The sequence below is a fragment of the Rhinolophus hipposideros genome (assembly GCF_964194185.1).
Source record: "Rhinolophus hipposideros genome assembly, chromosome: 21".
Classification (NCBI taxonomy): Eukaryota; Metazoa; Chordata; class Mammalia; order Chiroptera; family Rhinolophidae; genus Rhinolophus; species Rhinolophus hipposideros.
Window position 1 is genome coordinate 8,657,543 of NC_138067.1, and position 22,615 is coordinate 8,680,157.

The following is a 22,615-nucleotide window of genomic DNA, read 5'->3' on the forward strand; positions in this document are numbered from 1 at the left end:
TGCTCGCAAACCGGAGCTGCTTATCCGGGGAGCAGGCATAAAGGACGCAGCCCTCTTCCCGGCTCCAACGAGCGCCTCCGCCCATCAGTGCCCCCTTGAAAACCCCTGGGATGCAGAAGGGTCTGGTCAGACCCTGGGCCCAGGCAGGCGTCCCGGCGGAGCGCGGAGAATAGGCCGCTGAAGCGCGGCTCGCCAGCGCCACCCCCAGCGGAGCGCAGAGGCTGCAGCTCGGCCCCGGCGCCTTCCTGCGGGTGCCCGCTCTGGGTGGACACAGCAGGCGGTGTGCGAGAGGCAGCCAGACCTCGCCTTCCTACGAGGTAGCCCGGGGGCTAAGCCCGCCCACTGTAGATGCCCAAGGTCAGACGTGGCGCGTGTCCAGGTAGACTCCCAGGGGACCTGCACCCTGGCCTCGAGGGGGCGCTGTGTGGTCCATTCCAGGGCCAGACCGCTGCAACGCCCGGAGGTCAAGGCCCTGGCAAAGGCCAGAGCTTGGAGAGCCTGAATCTATCTAGTCTTGGGGAGACTGCGGCGGGGAGCCATGTCCCCGAAGACAAAGACAGGCGGGCCAGTGGGATTCACCGACGCCGCCCAGCGCGGGGCCTCTGGCGCGAACAAACTTTCCTGCAGCGGAGGGGCGGGGAAGCTGGGCTGGAAGCTGCTCCCCGGAGCTTCTGCTCTTCTCCACCTGCCGGTGGTGCAACCTCCGCCCAGCCTTCACCCACCCCAGTTCCCTCCCATCCCCCGCCCACCTCTGTTCACTTAGACTCCTCATTTCTCTCCTCTCCCGTCCTCCTTCTCCCTCCTGCCTTTCTCCCCCACTTCTCTCTCTCTCTCTCTCTCTCTCTCTCTCTCTCTCTCTCTCTCTCTCTCTCTCTGTCTCTCTCTCTCTCTGTCTCTCTGTCTCTCTGTCTCTCTGTCTCTCTCATTTGTATTCGCCGCCTGGGTTGCTTCTCTCCTCCTAGGGCCTCAGGGAGGAGATAAGTGCGCTGCGCCCCGGGCCTGCGTGGCGCAGAGGGAGGCGTTTCTCCTACTTCTCCCGGGTAATTTGGAGAGATTGTATGCGCGCGCGCGTGAGTGTAAAGCAAAAAGGGGTAGGATCCGGCGTCAAGCAGAGAGGGTCAGGGTCTTTGACATTCCTCTCCAGCTGCACAAACCTCCCAGAACAAGTGTGAGTGTGGGTGAGAGTGCGCGGGCGCGCACGGGCTGGCTGCATTTGGCACGTTTGGTGGCCCGGGGCCCCAGGGCCCGGGGGCCCGGCTGGCGACCTGGGATTACCGTGACGTCACATTGAGCCTCTGGCCACCTTGGACTAGGACACCTCAGGAGCCGCACAGCCCCCGCGCCGCGCCTCACCTTGCCTCGCCACCGCGCGCCTTTGGGAACCCGCATCCTCTCCCTTCCCCTGCCCATCCATGGGCTCTTCTGTCTTCCGGACCACGCCGGCCGGTGGAGCGCCTTCTGGAGCGCAGGGCTCGGCAGCGAGGCTGCCCTCGGCTCTGCCTCCAGTCGCGCCGAGCGGGCGGAGGACCCCGCGCTGGGCACCCGCAGCCGTGTGAGGAACCCAGGCGGCACACGGCTGGAGGCGCAGATACAAGGGACCGAAGCGGGAACAAGCAAGAGAAGAGGGAGGCGAGCCGGTGACAGCCACCATGTCTTTCCCGCACTTTGGACACCCGTACGGCAGCGCTTCCCAGGTAAGAGGCGCCTCCGTGGAGGATGGGGACATAGTGGGCGGAGGGGATGCCCAGTGCACGCTCCGGCCCCTGTGCGCCCTCCTCTCGCAGGAGTCTCCCGGGAAGCCAGAGGGAGCAAGGACCAGGGTAATGTACCACAGTCCACTCTGACATCCCCAGCCACTAGCTGAGAATGTTTGACTCCCCCAGTACAAGCTGGAAAATTGGGTGACCTGAAACTTAGGCACTCTGGGCAGGCCCTCAGAGAGGTGGTTTGGGTCTCAGAGAACTTCCAGACAGGCCTCTTTTTGTACAGATATCCGAGGTGGTCCGGAAAGTCTCAGAAAAAAAGACTTCCAGTCCAGAGCGTTTTTCTGTTGTTGGTAGTTAACTTCTGTGCTTATCCTCCCCCTTCCTTGGGTCGGTCCAAACTCTCTGCTTCTGGTTCCAGACCAGTGTGGGTGTTGTGCAATGACAAGGGTTTCCTGGGGAAATTCTGGGGACACCTACCACTCACTGTTCTCCTGTCTTTCCCCAGAGTGCAGGGTGTTCTTTTCCTGGGCTCTACTCCCAGCCCGACCTCTGACCCGCTTTGTGGTCTTGGACAAGTCTGCACACTCTCTGGTTCCCATTCCCTATCTATAGAATGGGAGTCAGTGTGAGACGTAATGGTGATCTCTAAGGCCAACTTGTAGCTCTGCCTTTGTGATATCCTGTGGGATATGGGGAAGGTGGGGGGGAGGGGGTCTGCGAGGGAACCCGAGAAATTTAGCTTCTGTAATTCGGGTTTCAGAACCTTCCCATTGCCTGAACCCTCTGGGACTCTGGAGCCCTAGCAACCGCTTAGGAGTATCTATAAGGGCCGTTTGGATAAATTGCAGTTTGGAATTATTCTCAGAATTCCCGTTCCCGTGCTCCGCAGAATGCTCAGCACACAGTGGCATTTAGTTAATGTTGAATGAAGGAGAGATTGGGCAGTTACGGCGCTGGCTCCCGCCAGCCTCAGGCGCCGGTCTCTGACCTCCGGTGCCCCCTCTCTCGCCCCCGTAGTTTCTGGTGTCTGCAAGTTCAAGCGCCACTTGCTGCGAATCCGCCCCGCGCTCGGTCCCAGATGTGGCCCCAGGCTCCACCCCGGCGGCCGCTCTCTGCTGCGCACCCTACGATAGCCGGCTGTTGGGCACTGCGCGGCCAGAGCTGGGCGCGGCCTTGGGCATCTATGGAGCCCCCTACGCGGCCGCTGCAGCTTCCCAGAGCTACCCCGGGTACCTGCCCTACAGCCCGGAGCCTCCCGCGCTGTACGGGGCGCTGGTGAGTACGCCGGGTGGGGCCTGGGTCTGTGAACCGAACCCACCCAGCCTGGGGGCAGGAGCGGCAGCCGGGTGAAGTCCACCGTGACGTCTCCAGGGAAAATCTAGGAAGGACGCACAACTCCGAGTAAAGGCAATGGTTAGGATTGTGTATAAGGAAAAAATACATCTTTACACCATTTTACAGTCTGCAGAACTCCATACTGTTTAGAAAATATTTGCACTTCTATTAATTGTGTGAGGTAGGCAAGTCGTCACTTTCTCAATTTACACACGAGGAAATTGAGGCGCAGACGTGAATACCGAACCCAAAGTCACTGAGATACAAGGGGCAGGTAATAGCTCTGGATGGAGAGTAAGGCAGGGAAGTTCCCCAACTGGTGGGAAGGAGGGCTGGGGGAGACACAAATAGTAACAGTAATAATAACAGCTCATATTTAACTACCTGCTTATTCTACACCAGGAATTCGGCCAAACGCTCTCCTTCATTAACCTTTAGGTACTATTGTTATCCTCATTTACCAAGGGGACACTGAGGCATACAGTGGTTAACAACTGTGCGCAAGGTCACACAGCCAGTACAAGTGGGGGTCCAGGGGATATGAACCAGACTTGACTTCAGAGTTTATACCCTTAACAACTACCCTCCTTCCTTTTCTCCCCAAATGTAAGTAGTCCTGAATTCTTTCTTCCTCCCCCACCAGAATCCACAGTATGAATTCAAGGAGGCTACAGGAAATTTTACACCTGGCCTGGCGCAACCAGGAGCCTATTATCCCTATGAGCCGACTCTGGGGCAGTACCACTACGACCGGTAAGATGTGGGCCACATCGGTGGCTGGCATCGGAAGTCCTTCCCTCTCCCCTGCCAATATAGGGCTGGTCTGGACAGAGCAGGGGGAGGGGGGTGAGCAAGGAGGGAGAAAAGCAGAAGCTCACTTGCAGGCCGCAGACTGCCTCCTGCCTGCCGCCTCAGGCTCCCAGCCCCAGAACTGTGAGCCTGGTTCTCCCCACAGGTATGGAGCTGTGGAGTTGAGTGGCGCTGGGCGCCGGAAGAACGCCACGCGAGAGACCACCAGCACCCTGAAAGCCTGGCTCAACGAGCACCGCAAGAACCCCTACCCCACCAAGGGCGAGAAGATCATGCTGGCCATTATCACCAAGATGACCCTCACCCAGGTGTCCACCTGGTTCGCCAACGCGCGCCGGCGCCTCAAGAAGGAGAACAAGATGACCTGGGCGCCCAAGAACAAAGGCGGGGAGGAGAGGAAGGTGGAGGGTGGAGCAGAGGAAACGCAGGGCTGCCTAAACGGTGACACCAAAGGTACCAAAAATGTTTACCACCCCACCTGACATGGGTGTTTCCAGCCATCAAGGAGTTTGATTGGATTTCCGAAGCCACCCTGTGGCTTAGCTTTTATGGAAGGCATTCCCTAAATGCCTTAGGGCCTTTGCCTGCACGGTTCCCTCTGCCAGGAATTTCCTACTGACCTAGCCTCTTCCCAACTTTGAAGTGTCCTCTCTGAAAACCTTCCCTGGCCACCCAAGCCAATGGAGAGTCCCAGTTATTCTCTATTGTCATCTCATTTTATTTCTTCCCCCATACTTATCACTATGACCCCCTCAAGAATGTCACCTGCACTAGAAGGTGTTTTATTCACTGCTATAGTCCCTAAATTTGTGCCTACAAATGTCTGGCACATAGCAGACACTCGGTAAATATTTGCTGAATTAAATAATACACACCAGCCACCCGTGGTTGTGAAAATTGGGTCCAAACTGTCCCCTTGCTTTTATATGGTTGAGAAGCTGAATCCAGGTCTTGGGGCAACACAAAGTGTTGGTTTCCTTGGCCTGGGGGTGCATGAAGAGGAGGAGTTTTCCAAGGGGTGAGGGCAAGGCTGGGATGGGAATCCTTCCCAGGAAGGGGCTGCCACCGGCCCTGGGGACAAGAGTAAGAGGTGGTGTGGCCAGCCTGGTGAATGCCCTGAGTGCAGGGCGCATCTTGCTAAAAGCTTCTCAGGGGTAGGCACTCCAGCAGATTTCCCTGGGGGCCGGGGGCTTTTCTCACTTGCTCCTGATTTCCTGCAGACATTGCTACTGGCCAGGAAGCCCGGGGGCTGCGTTTGAGTGACCTGGAGGAAGAGGAGGAGGAGGAGGAGGAGGAGGCTGAGGAAGAGACAGCGGTCGCAGCTACGGACAGGCTGGCTGAGTTCCCTGAGGACGCGCAGTCGCTGTCAGCCGCTCGAGGGGCCCGTCTGGAGCGCAGGGACTGCGGCCTGGCGGAGTCCCGCTTCTCATTCAATGAGCCTCGGGGATCCGCAGAAGCTGAATACTTCCCGGCGGAGCCAGGGGCCCCCACATTGACCATGCACTACCCAGGCAGTGAGAAACCGCGCATTTGGTCTCTGGCGCACACTGCGGCGGCAGCCAGCGCTGGGGAAGGTGCACCTTCCACCCCGCCCAAGCCACGAAGTCCGGAGTGCCATCTCATTTCCCGACAGCCTTCAGGCCCTGGCAGGCGACCCGCGGTCCCCAGAGACTCCGCGTGTGAGGAGTCTTCCCGCATAGCCAAAGCCTTTGGAAACCCCACGTTTGCCCTGCAGGGGCTGCCCCTGAACTGTGCGCCGCAGTGCCCGAGGCGGAGGGAGCCTGCAGTGCAGTGCCAGTACCCGTCCGGAGCAGAAGGTAGTGGGCCCCCAACGGTGCTGGGAGTGTCTGTCCAAAAGACACCTGCCCACCGAGCTGCCCAGCCATTGCACACCCTCTCTGCCTCTCGGGCACGCCCAGGTTCAGACCTGGTGCGAGATTGTCCCACAGCACTCTTTGAAATGGAAGCTTAGAGGTAGTATTTCTAGTTCCTCCTTATTAAGAAGTCAAATAATAAGTTCAGAGTGAGACAATAACTTATCTAGGATCACTAAGAAAGTCATTGAAATGATGGGCAACCGAGATCTCTGCACTCATGTCCAGTGTTTCGTCAAATGTACAAGATGGGCACCATCATGACCCTCGGGCACAGGTGCCTTTGTCCCCTGCCTTCCTTTCAGAGGAGGGCAGCTGCCCCCTGCTGTGCTTGTACCAAGGGCTTGCTTGGGCTGGGCAGGCACAGGGCTTTCGGAGACGTGTGGGGGGCAGGTCCAGACACGTACAATTGTTTTAAGGCCAATGCTTAAGTCAACGTACAGCCCTCTGGCCCACCACGATGGCTGATGGCTGGGAAGTGTAGCCCAGGTGCTGTCCCTGGAGACTATCCACCCCCAAAATTTCAACATCAAGCTGGGTGTGACTGTCAATCAGTGTCTCCAGCCCCTGGGTGGTTCTCTGGCTGTGCCTGGTGGAAGGGAATTTCACCCCACAAAGGGACATTCTCCAAGCCTTTGGCAGCCTTCAGCAATTACTGCCAGATTCTGTTCTTTGTAGTAATTTCTCTCAGGATTAGCTACTGGCTTAGAAAATTGGGTTACATTGTTATTTGAATTTACACATAACCGGGTCCAAATGTTACCTCTAGCAAGCAAATTGCTTCTAGACCTTTGATTCCCTTCGGATGAGCCACCACTGACCTCCGATTTCCTAGGAATCACCACCAGTGGCCTTCGGGTTTTAATCAACCTTTCCTCTCTCAGCAGGTTAGCGCAATAGCTGCGATTTGCAATTTGCAATTTGCGAAGACTCTTGGAAATTAGCCCTACTATTGGAATTCACCTCCACGCTAAGAAGCTGGGAAACCTCGCCAGGAACTGGGGGAATCTCACTTCGCCTAAGAAACAAACAGACACACGGAAACCCTCCTACAGGCCCTCCTTGCACGCAGAGCTGGGAGTGGCGGGCAGACGTGCCTCTGGTCAGATCCCAGAGGAGGCGGCACAGGGCACCTTGGGGGAAAGCCAAGCGGGAAGGCTGGGTGGGGAGTCTGCCCAGCGCACCCACTCGGTATACCATGTCTCCCTCCCTCCTCTGGATTCAGGGTCTGAAGCTGCTCCCTCCCCTGCTCACCCACCATCCCTCACTTTGTCACTTCTGCTCTGACCTGGCCTCCAAGGACCAGAAGACATTCGTCTTCTTCCCCTTCCCACTTCTTGTGTCCTTAAAAATAATCAAACCCAACCTAAGCTGTGTGGCCTATCTGTGCCAGGGGTGCTTGGAGAGGTCTGGGTGGGAGGGAGGATGGAGTGAGGCTAGGGGCTCTGGGGACACCTGCGTGGGCTGCATGTCTCAGTGCCTTTCACAGCAGGGAGAGAAACTGGCAAGGTAACAGCCAAGGAGGCGGCGCCTGCCGCTCAGCCCTCCAAACTGCGGTGTAACCAGCTGGCTGAGCCCGGCCGACGCCCAGCTGCTTCGTGTGTGCGGGACTACGGGAAGCTGTCGGCATATTTGTCTCACAGCTACATTTGTGTTTTAGTTCATACTTGGGTTTTAAGTTCGTTAGGAGGAGTGGCGTGGGGGAGCGTCTTGGCAGTCCCTCGGCACCGCTGCTGGTACCCCTGCGCTCCTCGGGCGGGACAGAATGCGAAACCTGACAGTGGGCCGCGTCGATAGGAGGCGACACAGGGCCTCCTTTCGGTGTAATCGAGTGTCAGCGGACACTTCCGGTACAGGCCAACCAATGGGAACTGACGGTCGGGGAAGGGGGCTTTGCTCCCCTGGGGAAGCAGTGTCCGGAGTGGGGCTGGGGGGAGGAACCGCCTGAGTTCGGTCCCCGGCCTCGTGGCTTTGGCTTCAGCCAGCCCACGAGTTCGCCGCCGCTCACAGGGAAAGAGGGAGGTGCACCCGGGACCCAGCCCTCGCCGGGAGCAGATGGGTGCGGGAAGGGCAGTTGGGGCGTGTGCCTACCGGCTGGATGCTTGGTAGCTGCGTCTCCACTGCTGAGCTGTAGCCCCACCCGCGCTGGGTGGGGGATGGCCTTTTGGACCAGCGTGGGGGCCAGCCTGCCGGTCACTGAAGCCTGGGGCGGGTAGGGTCCGCATCCTCGGGGAGAAGGGAGGGGGAGACATTTTAAGACCCTTGGAGGTTGCGGACAGGAAGGTGGGGGTTGGAAAACTGCGGAACTGGCGGCTGGCCACCTCCCTGCCCCACTCTGTCTTCTGTCCTGTAGAATGATCGGAATCAGAAGGGGCTTTAGAGATCACGAATCACAAAAATACAAACCCCTTCCTTAGATAAGGAAACTGAGTCCAAATGGGATTGCAAGGGACTGGCTCAGGGTCACACAGAAACTGTGGTGGATGGACTCCAGCTTTGCACTCGGGGTCCTTTTCCGATCACCCTCCCCTCCCTCATTTCCTCTGGGAAATCCCCTCCCTACTTTCCTTTTGCTTCTGGGCAACAGCTGCTCTTACCTCCACCTCCCAGGAGATCCTCCAATCACCCTCACTGACCCGCGGCTTAGGGTCCTGAAAATTAAACTGCGAAAAGATAAACATTATTTCCAGTCGGCTTTGCAGGATTAACGCTTGTAATAAAGAGCATTAGCTGGGGGTTTCTTTCAAGGCGCTCTCCACCGCGCCCCCTCCGGGGACCACGTAGATCCGTTTGGAGGCTACAGTCTGCAGACGTCTGATCCTTCGGAGTGGAGCTCCAGCTAGTCATTTTGTGGAGGGGAGAGGAGCCCTCAGGATCACGTTGAGTCAGCACTTGGAGAAGGGACCCACTTAAGCCTGAGGTCACGTGGCTGAACAGGGACTGGTCCAGAGAGTGAAAGGGGGAGGGTGGGCGGGGCTGACCTCCCACCAGCTATTCCGCCAGTTATAGGGACAGTGAGGTCCACCTGGATCTGCCTGCCTTACCACAACCTCGGGAGGTGGTCTCTCCATCTATTGTGGAGGAGGCCTGGCCTCTTCCTGCCTCTGCCAAACCACAGCAGGAGCCTGCAGCCAGGGTTGTTCCCAAGATCTGGGCCTGGTTGGCTGGAGACAATGAGGTGTAAGAAGGGCTGAAAAGAGTAACCTGGAATCCCAGAAAATGGCTTCACCGTCTCAGTCCTATTACTACCTTTCTGTGTGGCCATGGACAAGCCCCTTCCCCTCTCTGTTTTCCCTGATGTAAAATACAGAGGATGATCTAGTTTTCCACCCTGGTGCTCCATGTCTGCTCCAGACCGGATGGTACACTCCAAGAGTACAGATGAGGGGCCTGAGAATGGCCCGTCTGAGCCTGCGATTATCTCAGCTTCAGGCCCCCAGTGGCAATCTGTTCCTACCATCTCTCCCCACTGAGAGCTTCTTGCTAATCTCCCAATATAATCTCCCAGAATCATATTTTGAATACTGTTTTGATTAAACACCCAAGCCAGAGGAGGGAGGTTACAGCTCTTCTCTCCTGGGCTGAGCCTGCTGGAGCCCACAGACAGCTGGCCTGTGAGCTCTGCGAAGTGAGTGTCAGGAAGGTGACAGTCTCAGGTTTGGAGTCTGTAGGACCTAGACCTCCCAGCTCCCTTGATAGCTAAAGTGCCCCTCCCTCTGCTGGGGAGCAATCGCTGGGGGTGGGGGCCTAGGTTGAGAATAGTTGAACCAGGAAGCCACAACACACCTGTGTCTGTATTGATTCCTCTCAATCCAGGAGTTACTTCATCAGCATTGGACTGACTAGATGACCTCTCTGGTCACTTTTGGTCCTTAGATCCTATGACCCTGGCAGTGATAATGATTTCTGGAGTCCTAGAAGTCCTTCTGGAGTGCCAAACCCAATATCATGTCCTTTAAATGTCCTGACTCATTTACATAGCATACCAGTCCTAGGGAGCATTATATTATACTTACTAGTATCCCATTCAATGAATGAGGAAACAGAAGCTCACAGAGGTTAAGTAACTCGATGTCAGTTATCCGGCTAGCATGTGAAGAAGTCAAACTCTGAGTATCACTGATTGTTAACCACTAAGCTCTGCTGCTAATATATTCTATTACTTTAAGATTCTTTTATTCCATTATGAATAAGAGCCTATGTTTCTGAGACTCTAAATGTCTATGAGTCAATTATGTTTCTGGAACTCCAGCTCGCCCTCCTTCCTTCTCAGGAATGTCCAATGGAGAAAAACATCTACCCCCATATCTTGGCTGAAAATATCTCCCGTCTTTCCCATTGCCCACATTTCCCTGGGACATGGCTGTCTGAGACACCTTTGATCAGTGTTTGGCAAAATGTAGCCTGTGGATCTCCACCATCAAAATCAGCCCATAACTGGGACAGCTGGATGACCGGCTCAGCTGGTTAGAGCGTGAGTTCTTAACAACAATGGGATGGTGGGCTGCGCCCCCTGCAACTAAGATTGAAAACAGCAACTGGACTTAGAGCTGAGCTGTGCCCTCCACAACTAGATTGAAGAACAAAGACTTGAAGCTGATAGGTCCTGGAGAAACACACTGTTCCCCAATATTCCCCCGCAAATTGTTTTTTTAAATCAGCCCATAACTAAAACATCCTAACCTGGGAGGTGGGCTAGAATATCTGCCTTTGTAAGAAGCACTCTAGGTGGTCTGATAGGCCTCTAACCTGAGTAGCAGTGACTGAACCTAGGCCAGACTCTAGAGTCAGCATGAAGGGAAGGCTTAGGGCACCTGCTGTTGGCCAAGAATAAATCACATCCCACTAACATAACAGGTGCAAACATTTCCTCCAGGATTTAATCTGTATTCACATTCAATCTCATCTGGTCTCATCTGGTGTGGCTCTTTCCTCCCCCATCCCAAAGCTCAAAGGCTTGTTGTTATTGGAGGGGGAGGAGGTACCCTAGGAAACTAACTTGCCTCTCACAGCTGTCTGAAGACAAACTAACTAGGATTCTAGGGAAGCATTTTGGGAGTCCCCTGTACCTCCGAGTGTAAGAATTCTATCCCAAAACATAAGCATGCAGTCGCGAATCTCTACACATTTAGGGAAAGCCAACACTAGGAAGGCAAATAAATAAACTGATGCAGGAGGTGGGCCTCTCTCAGTCTCCTGACACAGACAGTGGCAATCTCAACAGCATTGGAAAGTTCTTTCTTTTTTGAACTGAACTCTTTCTCCATGTAACTTCTGAAAACTGTTTCCTGAACCAACAAGTCTTAATCTTCTCCATGATTCTTTCTTTCTCCTACCCTCTATGCCTCCTCTTCCCCTTTCTTCCTCAGTGGGACTTATTCGGCCCTTATTCTGAGATCCGAGTAAGAATGGAATCTAATGGCTCTCTCCCAGTTACTTGGCAGAGGACCCCTCTATCAGTGTGATTCTCTTCAGTAAGCATGAAGTTGGAGAGGGGACGGAGACGGTGACCTAAGTCCTCGGGCCACTCACCAAGTGTCTCTGAGACTCAGCTTTCTCCTGGAAGGTTGGGATCATATTAAACCATGTAACTCTTTCATAATTTCCACAATTCTCTCATTTAACTGCCATGGGGACAAAGATTCAGATTGGTGTTACTTGATTTTAGTCATTGGAAAACCAACTCCCTGATCTTTGCCAAGAGTTGAAGAGATGTTAAAAACAAGCTAGTGGCTTCTCCCTTGTAGATCAGAGGACTGAAAGGATTGAAAGAGAGTTGAAAAATGAATAATTTGGGTCACCTGGAGATTCAGCATTATTTACTGCGATGACCAACTCACCTCTCAGCTGGTACAGAATCTAGTCTTTGACAAGTAAATCTGTATTAATGTAAAGGGTGATTATTATTTGTGAGATGATCAGAGACTGATGTCTTTTTTCATTGCCTGGAACTGTCTCCAAATTCCAAATGAGTGTCATTGAAAGTCTTAAAGTTCCTGCTCTAGAACAGTGATGCCAATGTTGGCAATAATAATGAGCGTAGAGTGGTAGTTCTCAGCCCTGGAGGCCCGTACAATCAGCCGGGGAGGTGTTTTATTTTGTTTTGATTTTTAGTACCAATATCTGATCAGTACCCCAGACCAATTAAATCCACTCTCTAGTGGTAAGGCCCAGCAGTATTTTCCAAGTGATTCTAATGTGCAGCCAACGTTGAGAACGAGTGAAGTACAGCCAAGCTGTTTCTCTTACCAGCTCCAGCATTTTCTAGAAGCTGTGTAAGGTGAGGGGTAGAGGTTGGCCTAGACTGAAAGTCTAGAAGCCTGCGGTTTTCCCCTTGAGGCTGCAGATTTCTTGTTTTCCCCAGGGTGAAATGAGGTATAATATTTACATTTCCCCATATGGTTTCTGAAGGATCCCAAAGATGGATGTAATAATCCTGGATATCCAAGGCCAGTGTCAAGCCAGGGGAGACCTCCTTGAGCCCTGCCCATCCCATATTCCAGCTGCCTGCACACAGAGTGGAGCTGTGGAGGGAGATTCCTCCAAGCAGGGCATCCTAGACACATGTGCCGAGTCACCCCTGGGGCGGCTCAGAGGGGGCTCTGAGCAGGAGTGGAGGCCCTTCAGAAGTGTTTCTTGGTGTCCCCATTATGTATTGCAGAGGAAAAATCAAGCCCAAACTTAATGGCTCAAAACAATAGGAATCAGTGATTTTGCTCATGGATCTGCAATTTGGGCAGGTTCTGTGGAATGATTTGTGTCTGCTCCACGTGTTATTTAAGGAGGCAGCTCGACTGGAGCTGGTGATCTACTCCCGAGAAGGATCTGGGGTTCTACCCTCCGCAGAGGTCCTTCTCCATGGGCCGTGTGAGCTTCCTTACGTCACAGCAGGTAGGTTCTAAGAGGCCTGGGTGGAAGTCACAAAGTTTCTTGTGACCTATCCTCAGAAGTCCCAGAATGTCACTTTCATTGTGCTCTGTTAGTCAAGCAAGTCCCTAAAGCTTGTACAGTGTCAAGAGGAGGGGAATTCAACTCTACCACTCGATGGGAGGAGTAGAATAGAGCTTGTCGCCCTCTTTACCCAAGTTGGTATCATTGCTGAAGGTACAGTTTGGAATATACTTCCAGACTTTACTCTCCTATTCAACATGTGGACTTGGGATTCTGTCTCAGTCAGCTTGGGCTGCCATAACAAATACCACAGACCAACTAACTGGCTTAAACAACAGACATTTATTTTTTCCCAGTTCTAGAGGCTAGAAATCCAAGATCAAGGTGCCAGCTGCTTTGGTTCCTGGAGAGAGCTGTCATTCTGGCTTGCAGGTGGTCACCTTCTCATGCTGCCTTCTTATGGTGGATAGAGAGAACTCTGGTGTCTCTTCCCTTCTTATAAGGGCACCAGCCCTATTGTTCAGGACCCTACATTTACGACCTCATTTAACCTTTATTACCTCCACCAGTCCCATCTCCAAATACAGTTCCTTGGAGTTAGGGCTTCAACATATGAATTCCGGAGAACCGCAAACATTCAGTCCACAGCGGACTCTAACCAAGACCCCAAGATGGACAAGGCCAGTTACGTGGCAGGTGGTCAGGCAGACGGTGCTGACTCTGGCCAACGGCCTGGGCCAGCCCCTAGCCACAGAGGTGCTGGATGGGGCAGGTATCTGGCTGCCTATCACATTCCCCCATCAGTGTCCTGGCCTGATAATCAGTGTCTGTAGCCTCAATGTGGAAGAAGACAGCAATGACATATACTCAAGTGCTGTTAAGTGCCTGATACTTCGTATAATCTCAGAACAACTCTCTATAAATGAGAAAAATGAGCCTTAAGACTGTAAAGTCCTTCGTTCAAGGCCCAGCAGCCAAGAAGTGGCAGAGTTGGGGTTCCAATCCTGGCCTATGTGACCCCAAAGCCAAGGCTATCCCCCAAGCAAAGGTGAAAGGAGGCTGAGTGCACCCACGCTAAGAAGGGTTAGAGCACAGCCTCTGAAACCAGACTACCTGGGTTTGAATCCCAGCTCTGCCAGTTACTAATGTGTGTGACCTTAGGCAAGTGGCATAACCTATCTAGACCTCAGTTTCCTCATCTCGGAAATGGGAGGAGTATGAGTACCTGTCTCACAGAACTGTTTGCGGATTAAACAGTTACTAGTATGTAAAGCATTAGGACTGTGCCTGGCCCATAGTAAACATTATATAAAATGCAGCTGCAATTCCTCTCTTACTACCATACCTCAGCTGCCCCTGCCACAGGCCTGCCTCCCCACTGTTGTGTCCCCACCCTCAGCTGCCCAGCCTACCTCACTCATTTTGCCAAGTCAATGTTACAGTTCATACGTGTCCCTTTTACCTAGAGCAAAGACATGGGGTCATTCATACGGGTGTCCATTTAGGGAGAAACCTCCCGAAGTAGATTTTATGAATAGCTCACACTTCCCCTTATCAAGATTAATGGCACAATTGCCCACGGTCAGTCCTTCTGTGGTCGCAGCTAATGACTTCAACCCTCCACACGTTTCCTCTGCATTTGCTTCAGAAATATCATTCTGAACAGCAAGACTGCTTTAATAGCCACTTGGTACTAATGATGCCTTTTAAGTGCATAAAGAGAGTTTCTAAGTACCAAACGGGAGGCCCACTGACTGGTGACAACAGCTATTGACATTGACACAGAGGCAAGGTCAGAAAGCTGCAGACCATGGGGACTGTTACTGGGCCTAACAGTGGGGTTGCTTTTTAAGTACATTGGAAAACTCCCCCTTATTCCCTATCGCTCCTCACACACATCCACTAGCACCATTTACTGAAGCCTGCTAGGGACAGTTCAGAGTTTACCAGCCTCTGCTAGTTTTCACTTCACCTTCCAGATTCCAGCCATACCCAAACTTGTACTATATTCACTTGATATTTTTCTTTAAGTAGACTCACTTTTACATTTTTAAAGAAGTGTTTTTTGAAAGAAAATATAGTATTGCTTCCCACTCTTCATGTCCTCCCTTCCCTTACTGCATGGTCACCATGACAATGCTCAACTGGTCAAAAGGCAGGTTGGTACCACGGTTAAGAATATGGATACAGGAGGCAGAACAAGCTGGGTTCACGTTCTGGTCCCTCACACTCGGCTGATGGGAAGCTAGTGCCTTCATTTCTCTGAACCTCAGCTTCTTCATAAGTAAAACGGGATAAAACTGGAACCTCGCTTGTGCGGTGATGGTGAGAACGAGTGTTAAGTGTTCACTTCAGTGGCGGGCACACGTGCTCAGTAAAAGTTGGCTCTCACTGGACGAGGATTAACTTGCTCCACAACAGTTGAGCTCTCTGGGGAGCTGACAAACAGTTTCAGTTTGCCATTCATGTCCCTGCTAGGGTCATGACATAGACTACAGTCCCCAGTATCTCATGTGCCACCTCACTGTGAGGTCCCAATTATATTAGCAAAGGGCTACTCCCAAAGATGTAATTTGGGCATGTGGTGTCACTCTTGGACCAAAGCATTGTTTCACTGCCACACTTTTCTCCAACTTGAGTACTGATCTCCTCCCTCACCCAGGAGTATGTTCCTTTCATTACCAGCTGTTACCTCAACATGAAGCTCCCATCTCCCAGGGATCTGGTACGTGGTGTGGTGTCTGCCATCTTGCCTGTCCTTGATCATTCATCTCATCACTTTCCAGGACTCCAATCCATTTCTGAACCACATGGTTCTGGTCCCACTTTCTGCTCGGTTTTGTCTTGTCAGTGGTTGGTGGTTAGGCCCTGTCTGTAAGGGTGGGGCAGGGCGGTGGGTGAGAGGCCACCCTCAGGAGGGGTTTCCTGGGGGCTGGTTGGAGCCAGGAGAGGAACTGCTGACGCATGATCTGTAAACTTTCCGAGAGCAAGAAGCAAGGGGAAGGAATATGTGGGAGAGGAGCAAAGTGGAGCCCAGATAAGGTCAGGAAGTGAAATGAGGACATGAAGATAAATGGGCAGTGACCATACCAGTTCAGAGACTCCGGAGTCTGAGGAAGTTGTGCGGTGAGCAAGGTTGGCACGTTAAGGAAATTAAGTCCCTTAGCACGACATCCAGTAATCTTGTCTTAGTGTGCAACATGCTGTGTGTTGAACACATAAGGCAGGAAAGAGGGGGCTATTATTACATTTTTACAAAACGAAATTCTCAAAGACACATTCTCCCTGAAGCACACATACTGCTAGCCTGAGATGTAGGCAGTATCCCTCTGTGGTGGGCAAGGGGGGAGCACGCCACAGGGAGGGGCGCAGAATCTCTGCAGCTCCTCACACACTCTCTTCATCTGATTCTCAGCTACTATTCAGCCCCGTCCCATAACTGTGACATTTGACACATGACACCCATGAGTTTCACTTGACCCCTTTGTCAGGTGCCATTAAATGGCCTGAAGTTAAAATGTTAATTATCATTAATCATTTTTTATGAAATGGCTTTGCCAAGCCATAAATTCAACGGAGAGAGGCCTCTTTCATTTAGCTGACAGTTTATGGAATACTGACCGTCAGTGAAGGTAGCTGAATATGTGGATGTGTCTAGAGGTGTAAGTTATAAGGAGAAAAATGAATGTCTGTCGGTGGGATGTGAATGATAGAAAGGGACTTGGACCAAAACAAGAAAGAGATGGCAGGATGAAGGCAGTTAGGAGGAGACCGTGAACTTGGCTGGGGTAGGGAGGGGTCAGTTTTGTCCACCTTGTTCCCTACACCAACCTCAGTGACCCGTTCAAGGTAGGTGCCAAAACAAAACAAAACAAAAAATGCCAAGCAACCAAACAAAAAAAACAATGTGGAAAAGTGAATGAATGAGGAAGGTGAGAGGAGGGTCAGAAAAGAAAAATAGGAAAGGACCAAAGGAGGAGGGAGTTTTACAGAAAGCTGGAGAGTACATCAAATGCATATAAAGAGGAGAGTCCAAATTTCTGCTTCTGAGTTCAAGATCCTGGGAACCTCTGCATTTATATATGCTTATTTGTTTATTTATTTATTTGCTAGACTTGCTAAAGTGCAATTTGTCTGTCTCATTCCTGCTTAAGAAAAAAACTTTTTTTAAATCAACAAAACAGTTGGAATTAATATTTTTTAAAACACAAGCTTGTGTTTTAAGGTAAACTCAGAAGTAAATCAACCTCCTTCCAATTGGTGTAAAGTTTCAGTTACACAAGATGAGTACGTTCTGGAGCTCTGCTGTACAACAGCAGTATGTGTAGTTAATCTAGAGGACTGCACACCTCAAAATGTGTAAGTAGGGTAGGTCTCATGTTAAGTGTTCTTACCACAAAACAAAACAAACAAAGAAACAAACAGAAAGCCCCACAGGACACTTTGGAAAACTTTGGAAGGTGACTGATATGTCTGTTACCTTGAATGTGGTTTGGAAAGTGATGGATATCTTCGGAAGAAAGAAAACTTTGGAAGGTGTCGGGTCTGTCTGTTACCTTGAATGTGGTTTCACAGGCATTGGCCTGTCTAAACTCATCAAACTCTACACATTACATATGTGCAGTTCTTCTGTACATCAATGACCTCAAGAAAGCTGTTAAAATAATCTTTTCATGGGTACAAATATGCATAGAAAAGTAGATTGCAAGGTCACGTGCCAAAATGAGATCTGAAAGATGAGATTATGGGTATTTTAATTTTTCTGGCTTACACATTTTTTTATAGTCCCCAATTTTTGGAAGATTGTGCTTTATAATGAAAAATACATAATCTCTCTCTCTCTCTCTCTCTCTCTCTCTCTCTCTCTCTGGGTGTGTGTGTGTACATGCACAAATGTGAACAATGAAGGATGGAAGGAAAAGACGGTTGTGCTCACTGGGGCAGTTGAGTTGGGTGACAGGAGAGCACCCACTATTTTGGATCCATTACGTTTGACTCAGGAGGTCTCCAAGAGAAGGAACACAATGCCCTGCAACACCAAATGCCAGGCTCCTTAACTGAGGAGCCTGCTGGGTGCCCGGATGCTGAAGTGGCCTAGAGACATGTGGGGTGATACCTGAAGGAGGAAACTTGCAAACAAGAACTCTTTCCCCAGGATCTGGGATCTACAGGCAGACCTCAGAAGCTCTCCGAACTCCCTCAAACTGTTTGCACAACTGCGTGCACACATGCAGTGTCCTTTGTTTCCATCAGATTCTTAAAGAGGGACTTGTGATCTCCTAAAAGGACCTCTTCTCTAGACCAGAGGGTGCATATTACTTTTAGTAAAAATTTTTCAAAGGTACACCCCAAACATAGGTGTGTGTTGGTTTATAAATTATATACGTGTACTATAGTACATGCAACATAAATACATGCAACATAAACATATATAAAATATTCATTTTTAAAAGACAGTAAGTGGAAGTTCCCATATTTTCATCCCATATCCCAAAGGATCGTATCCAACTCTCCTAGATGCTCTTTCATGAAAGCCACCTCTGGAATCAATGAGGAACACCCCATCTTCCCACTCCCCAGCCAAACTACCACCCACTATAGGTTGCCTAGTTCCACCAGCAGGAAATAAGAACTCTGGGGTCAAATTTGACATCTACAAAACACTCCACAGCATCATGGAGATTTTCATGTACGTTCTCCTGGTCTAGTGTTTCTACTACCCGCAGCTTACAGGTTGATGTGTTCACATTTCCAAAGTCGCAGCACTGTCTCAGCTTTAAATTCAAACAACAATGGCTTTCCTTTTAAAGCTTAATATAACCAAACGGATGGGGGTCACAGCATGGATGATCCACCAGGGTACATTCACCTCAACCCCACCCTGAAATGATTGTAGCTGTCACCTTTCTGACATATGCCAGGTCTCGCTATGAATTTCAGACCGCGGAGGGGCACTAGCAATTTGGCATCATCCCCTCCATTCATCGCCACTAAGTGGAATTGCGAAGAGGAATTGCCAGATCAGGTTGATTTGGACCCACTTCTGGACTTACTGTCATCTGGTTTCCTTTGTCCTAGAATTCTGGTACCCACTGTCCTTAGTGAGCAGTAAAGGAGTAAAATCTAGGTAACGTTATTTATATTTCCATTTGTTTTTGGTGAGTGTCTGATACAAATTGAAATCATCTCACACGGGGAGGCTCTTTATGATTGATGCAGCTCTCTCAGATTCACCGCCTCAGTTGGTTCTCTCCCCAACCATGGAACGTAAGCATTGGTATATGTGGTTCTGCCCAGAACCACCCAACCCCAGGACTGAGGCACTCCTTCCCTAGCTGCTCAGAGTGTTGGCTGCTGTCAGCTGTCAAGGTCCAGCCTTCCCCAGGGAATCTGCACCCAAATGCTGATCTCTTAGGGAGGAATTACAAAGGCTTGGCCACCTTGCCCAGATTTGGAACAACTGTGAAAGTCCATTCCCACTCCCTATGGAATCAGCTGAGGTCTTTGTTTCCATCACATCACAATTCAGCTTCTCCCTCTGCCCAATCCTGCTTCTTTCATCCCTCACAGGTCAAGATAATTCCCTATTTAACCGCAGAGTCTCAGAGTCTGCTTCCTGGGGCTTCTCAGCGCGTCACAGGAGAAGTTAGTTACAACAGCTACAGTTGGCACCTATTTAACCCCTGTTGTAGGTAGAGGTTTCTGGTCTTTTCCAGTTATGGGGCTACCCAGGTATCTTCTCCACGCAGGTCAGAGAGCTGTCACTGCCAGCCTGCTCCCAGCATTTAAAAAATATCTTTCTAAAAGCCAACCGCACCCTTACATTTCAAACACAGCACTGACGGCTACATTCAAACTGTGTTATGATGATAACATTTTCTCAGCCAGCTTTATAGTTAAAGGCTATAGGTTTCAACCAATTTAGGGTACAGGCTTATGGTGTTTGACATTTTTTGGTAGGGTTTAGGTCTGGGGGTCCTGTACCAGTACAACCAGGAATCACAGGCAAAGATTAGCACCACAAAAAGGGGGTTGACCTGGAAACTATCAGGAAATCCACTCCCATAGAATGTGGGTACACATGTGAATAGTAGGGAGGAAGCTACCAAAATTTGGTAACTAGCAAGTGCAATAACAGAAGACAGACAAAGGATCAATTTCCTAACAAGGGACAAAGGAAGGGCCTCCAGGTGAGGCCACGGGGGTGCCGGGGGAAGGTAATTCCAGGAAAGAGCTGTTTGGGAGTTGTACCAGTGAAGACTCTCTGGAGGTAAGCAGAGAAAGTCTCACTTGAACCAAAAAGGGATTGATTGGAAGCTTCTGGGGAGACTCACAGGATGGAGGGGAAGGTTGCAGAACCAGGCCTGGAAAAGCCACTGACCAGAGCAGCCCTGGAAGTCTGAGCAATAGGAGGTGTGCGTCAGCCCCTCCGGTTGTGCTGCCAGAGGAATGAGCTTCAGGTGTGTGGTTGCTCTGCTCTTAGTCTGAGCTCCAGTGAGACGGCCTCCAGGTGGGCTTCCTCCACACCATCCTCATCCTGACTGAAGAAACGCAGGGCCCTGGATAACGATGTCCTGCTAGCTCTATCCAGTGGGACAAAGGTAACATCTCAAAAGGAAATTGGGGTGCTGTGTTAGCCATCAGGAAGCAGAGGGCACCCTTGAAGGGGTGGCTGAGAGAATTTAGCATAGCACTGTTTACAGAAGTGCAGACCCAGAGAGCAGACAGGAGTGGTGATGTACCCAGAGACCAGCAACTGTGAAAAGCCATCACCGCCCCTTCCCCACAACTCCGGGAGGCGGGAGTTATTAGTAGAACCAGAGAGATGCTGTAGGAAAGGGGAGGTAGGTAGAGGAACAAGCCCCCTACCAAATAGCAATTTAGCAGGAATGGTACTGGGCACCTAAACACCCATACAACTCTTCTAGTACCCTCTGAGCTCCTGCTAGCACTTTCCAGTGGTAAGCCAGAATGCTAGGGAGCTTGGTAATGCAGTCTGTAGAAATCTACCTCAGGGGCACAGAGCAGGGCAAAGAATGGGAGCCTGGATTTAGAGGGGGAGCTGGGAAGTACCCAACACAGGTGCCATTATCAGAAGAAGGTGGAATAGGTGCCAGCCAGCCCCAATACAGCCCAGACCCACGGCAAGAGGTCATGAGAAGGCCAGGAGGAAAGTACCAAGGAAGTGATAGGAGTTAGAAGAACAGGGCCTATAGTTTCCCAGCTTGGAGGTCAAGGAAAAAAACACAACAACAGAGAAGAAACCTCAAGCCCTATTTGATGAGAGTTTCAACTGCATGGAAATAGATGACTTTGCTTATTTTTAAAAGCCTGGCTTCATTAAGGTGATTGTATCCAATACATCGAGGTGCCTGTTTTCCTCTGTGGAGAAAATGACACAGGGATAAAGTTTTTTGAGGCAGTCCCAAGAGGTTTCCAGTTGAGTACCTGTGACAGAGAATTAACTGTTTATCTTTGTCAATATACTGAATATTGAAAACTATAATGCAACCGTGTGGACCATTTTATCACCTCCTCCCCCCCCCCATCGCTAGAGAATAATAGCTATTTGGAATCCTAGTGCAGTAAAAACATAAAAGCAAGGCTCTTAGCTGAGATTGAGGAAAAGTACCACTTAGTGATTACACTTCCTTTACCTGTCAAAGGAAGGCATCTCTGCTCAGTCTCCGTCCTTGGCAAGTGTGGGCAAAATTACAGAAATGGAATCTAAACTGATGGCTTGAGAGAAAAAGCACACGGTTTTCTAGTTCACAATATCCCTGTGTCTGTGGAAGGCATTTGCCGTTTGCAACGTGTTTTCACGTGTGTTTTGTCATTGATCCTCACAAGTGGCCCATCTGAGTGGGGATTATTATCTCCCTTCCATAGGTAGAAGAACTGAAGTTGGAGAGGTTCACACAGCTAGCATCTTACGCTGGATTCCCCCCAGAAGCTAACTCTAACACAAGACTTGAATACAAATGGTTTATTTGGAAGATGATCCTAAGGAATCCAGTGCATGGGGTAGAGGAGAGAGACAGAGAAGTTAAGGAAGTCAATTCAGACTGTATTGATGGACAAGCGACCTCTGTGGGATCGGGGTCGGCGATCCCACTGGGAGCCACTGGGAATCAGTGGGAGCCAATGTGAACTATGCCTTCGAGTTGTCCTACTCAAGGGAGAGGAAGCTAAGGCAACTCTAATTTGTCTTCCATGTCCAATTTGCACGCCGGGGCATAACTCTCCAGCATCGAGGGCCCCATAACACGTAGCCAAGAGAAAGCCCTCAGCCACTCCCAGAACACGACAAGCAAGTACAGAAAAATGAGTGTCAAGGGGATCAGGGCCGGGCATTCTGCTAACAGACCAGTATGTGGTTGTCACTGCTGGCTGCCAGTGAGCTGCGTGCCTAACCCCTTCGTCCTTGCCCGCCTCTCAGTAAAGAGGCTTTCTTGGCCTCCTCTGCAGTTAAGGGTGGCTTCTTGTGGCCAATGAGATGAAACAGAATGTCCCCTGGGGGCTTCTGGGAAAGCTTTTCCTTTCCTAATAAAAGGAAAGACATGCATAAAGAGACCTCCTGCCTCCTGGTCTCCCTGTGTCTCCTGCCTTTGGACACCTCCTAGGAAGTCATGAGGTTTGGGGCAGTGGCACCAACTATGGTGACACCTGCGGCCCTGATGTCATTTATATTCTGAACCAGTGCTGAAATGGCATCTATCAGATTTAATGTAATGTAAACAATGAATTGTCTTGTGGGTTAAACCATGATTGGTTGGGTTTTCTGTTACTTGCAGCTAAATGCAACCCTAATCAACACAATATTTAATTTTGTCTCTGAATTCAAAGTCCATATCATTGTCCATTTAACTGCTCTTCCTTCTGCTAGGGGACGTAAAATACAAAGACAGTCTTTGCCTGGTCTTTGTTAATAATCAAAATAAGGCTGGTGGTTTAAGCAGATGAAAACATGTCAAAATTTAAGAAATTGCTCAGTCCAAG

The 22,615-nt window shown here is 50.7% G+C and overlaps 1 protein-coding gene across 2 annotated transcripts; it reads left to right on the forward strand.

The window, feature by feature from the left end:
* The first annotated feature begins 436 nt into the window (after window positions 1–436).
* IRX6 (iroquois homeobox 6) lies at window positions 437–7,088 on the forward strand. 2 transcript variants are annotated; one of them, XM_081032120.1, is made up of 6 exons: window positions 437–1,694; window positions 2,724–2,981; window positions 3,685–3,794; window positions 3,997–4,304; window positions 5,072–5,668; window positions 6,613–7,088. In XM_081032120.1, the coding sequence occupies exons 1-6, from the start codon at window positions 1,650–1,652 to the stop codon at window positions 6,615–6,617; spliced, it is 1,323 nt and encodes a 440-aa protein (XP_080888246.1). In that variant the 5' UTR covers window positions 437–1,649; the 3' UTR covers window positions 6,618–7,088. The 2 variants fall into 2 exon arrangements, with proteins under 2 accessions (XP_080888246.1, XP_080888245.1); XM_081032119.1 differs by having other exon boundaries at window positions 1,269–1,694; window positions 6,610–7,088.
* The last annotated feature ends 15,527 nt before the right edge of the window (window positions 7,089–22,615 follow it).

Excerpts from the sequence above, each read along its gene's own strand:
- IRX6 (XM_081032119.1), top strand. The coding sequence starts at position 1,650 with ATGTCTTTCCCGCACTTTGGACACCCGTACGGCAGCGCTTCCCAG. Across the intron at positions 1,695-2,723 it reads CGTACGGCAGCGCTTCCCAG|TTTCTGGTGTCTGCAAGTTC; the intron begins GTAAGAGGCGCC and ends TCGCCCCCGTAG. Across the intron at positions 2,982-3,684 it reads CCGCGCTGTACGGGGCGCTG|AATCCACAGTATGAATTCAA; the intron begins GTGAGTACGCCG and ends CTCCCCCACCAG.